The sequence below is a fragment of the Schistocerca serialis genome, chromosome 1, assembly GCF_023864345.2.
Source record: "Schistocerca serialis cubense isolate TAMUIC-IGC-003099 chromosome 1, iqSchSeri2.2, whole genome shotgun sequence".
Lineage (NCBI taxonomy): Eukaryota > Metazoa > Arthropoda > Insecta > Orthoptera > Acrididae > Schistocerca > Schistocerca serialis.
The window spans coordinates 1,001,135,831-1,001,148,127 of record NC_064638.1 but is presented as its reverse complement, the minus strand read 5'-3'; the positions used below and the strand labels follow the sequence as shown (position 1 = coordinate 1,001,148,127).

Below are 12,297 nucleotides of genomic sequence, written 5' to 3'. Positions count from 1 at the left end.
CACGTCAGCGACATTAGTACAACTGCACGTTGGTCGTCCAGCGTACTACTCCCTGACGCTCTTCACGAATCTTGTGCCTCTTCTTCATTTATTTCAAAATTGGCTTTGCCACACAAAGACCTTGTTACGTCGTAAATAACTGTGTTGCCTAACATACAACTCAGTTTGAAATTTGGTAGATTTCTATAACCTCTGTATGGCTCGACGATATACAGTAATTTTTTCCGCCATTTGGTTTCTACAGACAAGAGAACGTATTATAAATTCATCACCAATTTCAGATCAGTGAACTTCGTTGCAGACTTTATTACTTCCGATTGACCAATTGTTATAAAGTCTGTTACTTGCAAGGTTTTTGTGTTTCCATTTACACTGCACAGGCTTTTAAGCATAACCTAAACCCGTTTCCTCAAGTTAGGTACACTCACTAAAAACAATGGCTGGGGAAAACATGACAACCGACACAGTACTGAGTAAGTTGTTACGCTGTCAGTGCTGCAAAAGCTAACATAAACTAAACAGAGGCGCTGCAGTTACTTCGTTTCATGTAACAGAAATTTGTAAGTTTGAAAACAGGAAAGCGTTTAATGGTACGAAAGTAACAGAACACGTCCAGTATACGCATGTTACGAGCTAGGCATCATTTACAGAATTAATTGCGATGGGAACATTAAAATCGGTATGATGTCGTTTGTGGTTGCTATGCTTCTTAATGTTGTTTATTTATATCCGGAAGCAATATATAAACCGATCACATAAATATTTGTACATGGCCGAGATCAACCTTATAAAATTACTATCTTCATATCAGTGTACGACACTGGGGTGTTTGTACCGTTATGAACCGTGCATTATCACCAACTAAGTTAGTGTCGACCCATAGTCAACAATTAGACGAGGACCTCATTACCTCACATTGATCTGAAAATGATCGTTTAATAGGGTTAAAACCGGTCATATGCGAATACACACTGATGGACTAAAATATTATGACTTCTGCCCACCAGCAGATTGAGTGTCGCCTCAGGCGTTGCGTACACATAGTCCGTTATGGTAAGTGTATAAAGAAAGCAGAGACGAATAGGAAACCATTCTAGCGACAGTACGGGCCAGAAATGGGGATGTCCACTGACATAAGCGACTGGAACAAAGAGCGGAGTATGTACTGGCGCCTCGAAACGAGCATCTCGGAAGCGACGAAGTTGGTCGGCTGTTCTCGTGCTACTCTCGTTTGCATCTATGTGAAGTTGTTGAAGGACAGTGATACCACGAGTAGGCGACAAGGTGCTGGACGTCCATGCATCATGACACAATGTGGAGGTCTCAGACTTATGCGCTCTGCAGAGCAGATTAGTTGACGATATGTGACAGATCTCACGGCAGAGTACAATGCCATTCGACTAATATCCGTAGACGCAAATGTCTTCTCTCTCGTACAGCACAATCAACAAATTGCCGTCCAATTCTAAACCGTACAACTGCCTTAAGGAAAGCGCAGTGTAGTGATAATAAGTTTGTACCTGCCAGTACTGAAAATGAAATGGCTGCTGGCTTGAAACGCAACTGCCGACGACCAGCAGACTAGGCCGACAATGCTTCCTGCGCGCCGGAAACGCTAGGGGAACGGCCGTTGTGGGGGCGAGGAGGGGTGGGCGAGCCGTTGCTATGGAGACGACGCCGCCGGCCATAGCTGGCGGCCGATGGATTATGGCTTCCGAAAATAACTGCCAGCCATAGTTAGGGAACCAGTACGCATCCTACGGAACGAAGTTACCGACGTTAGATTACCGAGAAGAGCAGATCCGAATGTTCTGTTTAAAAGGAAAGCCATCTCGGGATCTCGAAATTACGGTTCTCATTCTTTTATTTGTAGAAATTACTCGTTCTACAACTATCATCATCCATAATAAGAGGTTCCCCTAGCAAACGTGCTTCAGAATTCCTTCGACACTATTAGCAGATGATTTTTTTTTAATTAACCATAACAGGTCATTACTACACATATTGATTATAATGACCATTTAGCAGTACACAAACAATACATAAAAAGCAGAAAATAGATTACACTAGTTAATGTCTTATGTAGAGACAAAATTTAGGAACAATTACTTGAAAAACACTATAATGAAGAGGCTGACTAAAGACAGGTGGCAGCTTCCCTGACTGGATGTTTTTAATCATGAATTCGAGGTTTACATCAGCGGTATAACACAGGAACGACGAATTTGAAATCTAGTTTCATTCTTTCACTTAATAAGCAAATAAATTCAAGAGATAAGTGACCTTCCGCATGTTTTCCTTTTGTCAAGTTTTTAGCTATAACGTTGATTTTCCACTGTACTTTCACAATTCCACGTTAGCAGGCAGCCTCCCTGGTCTCATATCTTGGCTACAACGTAATTATGTTAATTAATTCAAACCTTATTGGTCAAATCTTTGAGCAGCGAGAAAATACGTCTATTTAGAAATTGCACAACTGATTTTTGTCCCAATTTTCATAGCCAGACGAAGAGTGGGAAATGAACAAATCAGGTATCAAACTGACCAGATTTAATTACTTGAAAGTAAACAGAATTGTTAGTGATCTGAGGGAAAATTGTTGTCCAAAGTTTTGAAGCCCAGCAGAAAGGGGAAACAGAGAAACGGTGTTTCAAATTGACCACCATGAGGTCAAGTTTGGTAATATCGTAGCAATGAAGGAATACTTAACTAGCGACTTGAGTGTAAATTGAAATATGCCACGAACAGATGCTGCTAATTATGTAAATGAAGTGTCAAAAATCTCACCTCTTCAAGGCCTAGCTATTTTGCGTATAAAAAGTTAGATTGGTGTAGAAATTGTGAAATTATTTTTTCATGTTGAAAAAGTAAAATAAATATCATGTTACAGCATAGTTTTAATCGTCTCTGGTTTCTACTGATCTGTATACTCTTAATAATAGTGGAATGTCGATCGATATTTAAATATATTAGAGTCACTCTTTCTGAGCTAAGTTTGTAAATTTAAAAAAATGAAAAAATCGTTTAAATATTTTGTGAAATATTTCGCCTAATAGGAAGAAATAAAATACACAAAAAAATATTTTACGCCCCTCATTTGCTGTTACATGATTTAGAGCATCATTCCAAGACACGTCAAATATTTCTGTAATCTCTTTTATTTATTACTTTTAGAGAAATCATTTCACAGAACATTTTACCGTTATATGAATTATTCCCCGAGCGCGTCATGATAATTTCGTTTCTATTTCCAGTTTTGCATACCAGTTTGTAGAACCCTTGTATAATCGGGAAGTTAAATAATCCATACCTGAAAATAATGCAAAAAAATTTGAATCTAATGTATAAATGTGCTCTATATGCTTTATACAGATAGGGAAATACATGTTGTTGGTGGTGAGAGTCCGTGAGCTCATCTGACTATAGCGGTTATCAGTCAACGTCCACACAAATTTTGTGTATTGACTATAATCGTTTCGACTATTTAATTATTTTCAGTAGCCCATTATGCTTCTTGGCCGATGGTTGCGCCAGAACGTAGAAGGAGTGAGCATCCTGTGCATCTCCTCAGTGATGTTACTAGATAGAGCTGTCTACGTTTACAACTACTACTGACACAAGACAGTTTCTAGCAGTGTTTACCTGAATATAAGTTTCTTTCCTTTCTTTTTTTTCTTTTTTAGATACAGTGCTCGCTCTTAGTCAAGAAAATGCAAAGTGTCTATCTCATCATTTGCATTCGTGAAACATGACAACACACGGATTTCTACTTCAGTTAGCGAGTTAACTTTTAGCGTCGATACTGAAGCATAAGACAATTTTCTTTGGCACTTATTGTGATGTTTTACGGTCTTCTGTCTGCCTTGTTTACGATAATCAATTCCCTGTATAACTCATTCAGTGTTACCATTTAAATGTGTTTCCATTTACAATTAAGTAAATTGCTTCCCTAAGGTGTTACTTTCCGTTTGTGAACAACTGAACCGCAAAGTCTAAAAAGAGTTGCTTTTATTTACTGCTCATATGAAAATGTGTTTGTCCTGTCATACGGGTCGCATGCTGCCTAAGATCACTTTTGGACTGCCTTCACTGAATACAGATTCTAAGTTCGTGATAGTTAATCGAGAGGAGCGTTAAACTCACCGACGCCAGATTCTCTCGTGGCAACAGCTTCTTGAGGTGTGTCCAGGGCTCTCGGCAGCCGGTGTCCCGTACCAGGCGCGGCGCCTTATCCTTATCCTGTGACGGCCGTCTCTCACTGTGGTACACCCCTGTCTCATAGGCTTGTACCCTCCCCTTCCCGTAGCCACCCCCTGCATCAAGGCCATCAGTCCGAGCGAAGGCTGGACGTCCGGGGGCTCCACCGTCATAATCATCGGCGACAACTTCTTCGACGGTCTGCAGGTCGTCTTCGGGACCATGCTCGTATGGAGCGAGGTAAGTGGAGTCTAATGCTTACTGCTAAGTACGGTGTATAAGTGTAATGTTAGTAGCGAAAAAACAAGTGTATTTCTTTCTATGAGACACAATAGTGACCATGTCTAGGGGTATGCGCGAATGCCGAATGCACCCGCAAAAGTAAATATATTACAGTTCAAAGGATCCTGTTGATATTATAATATGGTTTTCATTTACTAATATCAGTTGCTATCGATATATAGGACTGCATGAAGCGACACCACGCGGCGGTTGCAGGATAGCTGAAAACTTGCAGTCTGCATCTACTGATTTTTTTTGCTGAAATCTTATTCTTCACGGAATCTGCAAAGCATGGTCGCTGACTGAGATGCACATGTTCTGAACTCTCAACACTTTGTTGTACTCGAGTCAGCTGCTGAAGACTGCATGGGAATTAAAATTATAGGAACTGCGTCAATAATTTTTTGTATATGTGAACCATGGTGGCTATAAGCAAGTAGGAGCAACTAAATGTAAATTGACATTTTGGTATAAATTTTGTTACTTTCTTATGCCAGGGAAAAAAGCAATTACGTAATGTAAAAATTAGGTACTAGGCTTCTTGGCATAAAGAATGCCTTAAACACAGCAAACGATCATAGTGTTGGATGTCTCTCTTAGATGTAGAAATAAAATTTATGCAAACAACTTACGCGAATGCAGACGGGTGACGTCGTCAACAATCGCCAGTATTTCGACAGGCCACCACAAAATTTCAGCTAGCAAACACTGTGCAAGGGAATTTAAAACGTCGGTTTGCAGAGCAATTCCGGAAAGATCACACACTCTCTCACACACACACACACACACACACACACACACACACACATACATACATACATACACACACATCAAAAAAAGTTTTGCATCACCCCGGTTCCCAGAACTCCTGAAGATGGACGTTGACTGTGGATATTGTATCACAGACACAGTCCCTTTGACTGTTCAGAGATGTGACTAACACCCCCCCCGCCTACCCCCCCCCCCCCCCAAGATGTAAACAACTATGCATGAGCAGCGCCTATTAGACGGATCAGTTCCAGTCATTCCACCAGGAAGGAAGTACACGGCTCGTCTGTAGTTCAACCATGCGTAGATGGTCAATACCGCGGTTCGATCGCGTCCATATTGTTACTTTGTGCCAGGAAGGGCTCTCAACAAGGGAAGTGTCCAGGCGTCTCGGAGTGAACCAAAGCGATGTTGTTCGGGCATGGGGAAGGCGCAGAGAGACAGGAACTGTCGGTTACATGCCTCACTCAGGCCGCCCAAGGGATACTACTGTAGTGGATGACCGCTACTTACGGATTATAGCTCGGGGCCGGCCGCGGTGGTCTCGCGGTTCTAGGCGCGCAGTCCGGAACCGTGCGACTGCTGCGGTCGCAGGTTCGAATCCTGCCTCGGGCATGGATGTGTGTGATGTCCTTAGGTTTAAGTAGTTCTAAGTTCTAGGGGACTGATGACCACAGCAGTTGAGTCCCATAGTGCTCAGAGCCATTTGAACCAAGCTCGGAGGAACCCTGACGGCAACGCCACCATGTTGAATAATGCTTTTCGTGCAGCAACACGACGTCATGCTACGACTCAAATTGTGCGCAATAGGCTGCATGATGAGCAACTTCACTCCTGACGTCCATGGCGAGGTCCATCTTTGCAACCACGATACCTTGCAGCGCGGTACAGATGGGCCCAACAACATGCCGAATAAACCACTCTTCACCGTTGAGTGTCGCACATGCCTTCAATCAGAACTCGTCGGAGACGTGTTTGAAGGCAATCTGGTCTGGCTGAACGCCTTAGACACACTGTCCAGCGAGTGCAGCAAGGTGGAGGTTGCCTGCTGTTTTGCGGTGGCATTACGTGGGGCTGACGTACGCCGCTGATGGTCATGGAAGGCGCCGTAACGGATGTACGATACGTGAATGTCATCCTACGGCCAATAGTGCAACCATATCGGCAGCATACTGGCGAGGCATTCGTCTTCATGGACGACAATTCGCGTCCCCATCATGCACATCTTGTGAATGGCTTCCTTCAGGATAACGACATCGCTCGACTAGATTGGCCAACATGTTCTCCTGACATGAACCCTGTCGAACATGTCTGGGATAGGTTGAAAAGGGCTGTTTATGGACGACGTGATCTGTGCCGAATCGCCGTTGAGGAGTGAGACAATCTGGACCAACAGTGCCTTGATGAACTTGTGGATAGTATGCCACGACAAATACAGGCATGCATCAATGCAAGAGGACGTGCTACTGGGTGTTAGAGGTAGCGGCGTGTAGAGCAGTCTGGACCACCACCTCTCAAGGTCTCGCTGTATGGTGGTACAACATGCAATTTGTGGTTTTCATGAGCAATAAAAAGGGAGTAAATGATGTTTATGTTGATCTCTATTCCAATTTTCTGTATAGGTTCCGGAACTCTCGGAACCGAGGTGATGCAAAACTTTTTTTGTGTTTGTACGTACATACATACATACATACATACTGTAAACTCTAGATGACACCCCACAACCCAAGATGACCGACACCACATGTTATTGACAGTGAAATTTACTGAACAACGGGTGAGGTAGCATTAACTCAATCCCTCTATTTTTTGACGAGGGAGAAAGCAGGATTCCACAATAAATACGGTAGACACCCGCTTTGTACAAAACAATATCATCCTTAAAGGAACCTAAAAGGACCATCATCTTAGACGGAGGTCAGGAATCACATTTCACGTCATATATCCGCAAAATACGACCAATCTTGCCTGTGTAAGGCATCACTCACCCGGTGCACGATTGGTCGACAGCACAACACGCGCCTTTTCTGTGTTCCACTATATCCATACTGACCAACGGTGACCTCAAGATGGGTTAAACTCAGGTGACAAAATGGCAAACTCTCAGCGTTTGAAATGACAAGGGCCCTGTGAGCCAAGGTACGAAGTCCCCCTTCACGTTGTGCCGAATGGTGACAACTATCAGCCTGTAGATACAAGTCAGTGTGAATAGCCTTCCTACAAACAACACGTCAAAAAGCACTATCAACGTTACTCCTAACCCACACATCGAGGAAGGCGAGGCAGCTATTGTCTTCCACCTCCACCGTGAAACAAATATTCGGGTGGATTGAATCCAGGTGTTCTAAAAAGTGATTCAGATGCACACTGCCAAGAAGCCAAGCAACATGTCCGAAAGAACTGACACAATCCATATACCATAAATGTAAGCCAGACGGCGTTACGATATTTCATTGCGGATGCCCAACAGAATCCGAACCCTTTCGGGAATACAGTTAAGGCTGCGAGCAAATGGATCAACGGATAGGGAGCGCTACTCTGTAGCGTGCGGAACGTAAAGATTTGGATGGCCGAGGCTGTAAAAGCGACCGCTTGGTTCAAATGGCTCTAAACGCTGTGGGACTTAACATCTGAGGTCACCAGTCCCCTAGACTTAGAACTACTTAAACCTAACTAACCTAAGGACATCACACACATCCATGCCCGAGGCAGGATTCGAACCTGCGACCGTAGCAGCAGCGCGGTTCCGGACTGAAGCGCCTAAACCGCTCGGTCACAGCGGCCGGCCGCGACCGCTTGCATAAAGCGGGAAATCCGGGTTCGACCACCGATGCGGCACAAATTTTGATCTGTCGCGGTTGGGTTCGCTCAGTGCCCCACTGCAGCTAAATGTCGGAGATCTCGTTCGTCATGATCAAAAGTATTATCTAAATACCTGAAAAAAAAGAACCACACGGATTACATAGCTGCCGACTCCAAGGCATGTTTCTCGAAGTCTTCCATAAACGAATTTGCAGTAACAGGTGACAACGAAATTCCCATCACAGCTCCGTCTGTTCGCCCATAGAGCTGGTTATTAAATAAAAAGTAATTGGAAGTCAAGATATGTCGAATTAAGATTTTTTTTAAATTCAATACCAAACCTAACCTTAGTTAACAGCAAACGAATCACTCAGAGAAACACGAGTGAGGGGAGTGACCACAACAAAACTTACCAGAACATCAGAGTCATTCAAAGGCATTCCCTGTAATCGACGTAACAAATCCGCAGAGTTCTTAGTGTCATACTCATACCGACCAACTAGTGATCCCAACAATGTAGCAAGATGGTTTTCTACACGATGTGTGGGAGCAACAATGTTACTATTGGACGAAGAGTAACCCCTTCTTTGTGCATATTCGGATGGCGATAGGGGGGAGCAGCACACTAAGGATTAAGATTCTTGATGGGCTCCTGCGACAAGGAGCTTTTCTTCGGGAGGCTATTTCTCTTCTTTAAAACTTTTTGTGGGGCCAGCACCGAGCCTGCGATATGCTGAATCAGATAAGAAACACTGCATGTTTTTAATGTTTTTGATGTAATACAGCTTGTCATAACAAGCTTTGCATTGCCCATGTCCGCGGATAAAATAACAATAACCAGATCAACTCTACCGTAAGTGAAGGTAAAGCAGCGTCCCAGCTGTCGTTATATTACTCCTGGGTATACTCGAAAAATTCATAAAATCAACTACTGACAAATGCTTTGGCGTTTTGCAAAATTTAAGAATTTCCCTAGTACAGAAAAAGCTGTCTAGTGGAAACCTATCTCCATGAGATTCATCACAGAACGTCGAGATATAGAATTAGTCTCGCAGCCGCGGAAACGTCCAACCTTCGCCAAATGCCGGGCAGTCAGACCACGACCAAGAAGTACCGTTCAGCCAATCCCAAGAAACAGGCCAACGTTTTTGAAGAAATTATTAAATGATGTCGAAATAATATTCCTTGAAAACAATTCGACGAGTTTAGTGGATCCTTTCACGAACAAGAGCTATGCCAATGCGTCGCTTTTTCCCTTGTACAGCGTTCACTTGCTGCAGTTTTGCCTTGAAAATGAAAATGACAGGATGGTCAGCTGTCGAAAAATTGGCGGTTGTCGATGACGTCACCCGGCCCCATTCCCGTAAGTTATTTGAACATTGTATATGCCGGGAGGAACTCAGGTCTCACAAAATGTGTGCAATTTGATATCCAGACACATCCAGCTGTTAATTTACAGTAAAATTTCAAAGCCAGGTGTAATTACTTCAGCTGATTTAATCCAGCAGGGCTCTGAGGTTGTTGAAGACGCTAACGAAATTTGAATACCGCTGTATGCAACCAAAGATTTAGAGATACAGATCGGGTACTTGTGGATGCATATATTCCATCTGTGCTTTTTTGCCTTCTTTTTCTTGTGCCTTTGTCCCTCATCGGCGCTGGGTAGAACGGATTTGGCATGATTAGTTTATAGGGTGACCAACCCGTTACCCCCGGGACGGAATATGTCCATCTCAACTGCCTGCGTGCAGTGCCATTCATGTAAAAGTGAGGTAAAGTTTTCTAAATGTTAGCGAATCGTGGAACTGTTCTGGGGCTTTGGCAGCAGCCCTGCATTCGACTATTGGAACGCGGGAAACCGCCTGAAAACCAAATCCAAGCTGGTCGGCGCACCGACCCTGGTCGTTAATCCGCTGGCGGAAATGGCGCTTTAACACTCAGAACTATCCAGGCGGGTGGATGCAGATATCACATACACGTGCAGGCCTCTATTCATAGCCGAAACGTCCACATAGTTACCCTTCCTGCGTGCGTAATACTGGACCGCATTTAACGCTGAAAAGTTTAAAAATGTATTTGGTAGTGTTTATTACACTATAGCGCAGGTTTCTCGGCATTCAGTGACATTTTGCAATGCACACGGGAGTTTCAAGCGGTCCTTTATCTGCTATGCGCTACCGCCGTAGAAGTCCACACTGCGTTTCAAAGTTTCCTTTTATGGGAGAGATTACTGAGCTAGTTGGAAACTGAGGCCAGTGCGTTGTTTTATCCCTTGCACAGCACTTACTTGATGCAGTCTTGCCCTGAAAATGAAAAACTCTTTAAACGTGTCTTTCAGATCAAGCAATCTACCAATGAGTAATCGTTCGCTCCCTTCCTTTTGTCAGTCATTGTGGTGTAAATGTTTAACTTTTTCACTATTTTTATTAACATTTAAAAGTATGGGACTATGGTTTTTGGATACGGAACAGCAGATCCCTAAGAGATAAAATCAGATATCTCATTTTTGTAGATCTGAGAAAAAAGAAGTGCGGAGTAATAATGCATTGAATATGTGGATTTTTCTGCTGTTGCCGCAGTCATTTGAATTGCGTGCTACCCTGAGTTTCCTCCGTTGAGAGTGACTTAAACATCACGTATCTCTTGTCCCCGCCGCGCCAGTTCCCTTGGAGAGTATTGTAAATCTCCAGGAGGCACATTATTCAAACGACCGGAACAACGAAAATTCCGCACTTTCTATCTTTTTTTCCACGTATTTTCTTGTCAGATCTGCGAAAGAGCTATATCACTATATTGTGTCCCATACAGATCTCCTAATCGTTCACTTGATTTTTCCGTAGCTCAAGCAGATAGGGTTATTGGAACCAAACAACCTTTATCTGAAACAGTTTCATTTTACATTAAAATTATCGTAGTTCTTGCAGAGCTCAGAGTAAACGCTGTGCAAAGTTATGTGTTATAATAAATCCTTGAATTTAGCTAGTCTTTAGATGTGACTTTTATTGAAGCGTCCAGGAAAATGCGGAGACAGACGATGTGGAGCTCTGTGGGTTTCCGTGTTGCAGCTGATAACGTCGCACGCGATCCGCGTGCAGACGCCCCCGCGACACATACCGGGCGTCGTCGAGGTGACGCTGTCCTACAAGTCCAAGCAGTTCTGCAAGGGCGCGCCGGGACGCTTCGTCTACGTCTGTAAGTACCGCAGCCAGGTCGCGAAAAACTAGTTGCTTCTGTTTCTTGGTTTATTGGTATATGGATGAAGGCGATAAGCCTCGTTAGTACTGTTCTGAACGAATACATATAGCATTTGAAAATAATGATGGGCACTCTAGATTATTCGCAGGAGTTGGTCGAGAAACAGTTAGTGCTGAGTCCCAGGACAATCAGACGGAGTATAATTGCTCGGATATGTATGTGACCGCCACTCATTCTCACGATGCTCATCAATGTGTTGACAAAAAAATCGTGAAAATTGATGGGAAGATCCCCAACAGTTCGAGACTTGAATGACATAAAAAGTACGTTTTAGCTGAGCGAATTAGCTGCGCTAATAGCTGTAGCCACTATCATCATTCATTCAACGAACTAGGTTTTCGAATAAATACAAACTATTATTTTGTAACTCCTCACGGAAAGACCAGTTACTAGCAACCCAGAAAATTTAGTGACTAGTGAAATCGTATCGAATTCCCTACTACGCCATACGCACTAGTCAGTTGGCGACGGTAGATTTCGCGTAAATGACATCCTCCAAAAGAATCTGTATGTTAACATACATTAGGCGTAAAGCGCCCCGCACATCGCCCAGATACTATTTGTACCGATGATGTTAGCTCAGCGTATTCTACAGGTTTCTGGGTCATTTGTGAGTTCGGATATGCTTTCCACCGGATCGGGGAGTTCTTGGCCTTGTCCATAATTAAGACAGGACGATCACTCTATTTGTAAGCACGTTAGTCAAATTATGACAACACCGTCCTTACGTGAGGCTGGCCTCCCTCACGCCGCCTGTGACGATACAAAACATTCCCCCGTCACTCTCCCACATCTATGCCTTTAACATATAGACCTCAATTACGTCCGACTCGCACTACCAGCGATACGACTGGCGACAGCACGGGTGGTGTATCGTGTCATGCAGCGTGGATGACCAAACAACGTCGTGGAACGTCTGTTGGAAGTGTGACGGACTATTCACCACGTTACGCCGGATGCCGCCGTCAATGCGATATCATTTACTACGGTTAA

At 43.6% G+C, this 12,297-nt stretch overlaps 1 protein-coding gene across 1 annotated transcript in view; it reads left to right on the top strand.

The window, feature by feature from the left end:
• The window catches only part of LOC126454888 (transcription factor collier), a 628,901-nt gene that overhangs the window by 575,959 nt on the left and 40,645 nt on the right, over positions 1 to 12,297 (top strand). Inside the window, exons 9-10 of the mRNA XM_050091135.1 lie at positions 4,283 to 4,437; positions 11,115 to 11,241. Coding sequence (XP_049947092.1) covers positions 4,283 to 4,437; positions 11,115 to 11,241 — 282 coding nt within the window. The remainder of the gene's footprint in view (positions 1 to 4,282; positions 4,438 to 11,114; positions 11,242 to 12,297) is intronic.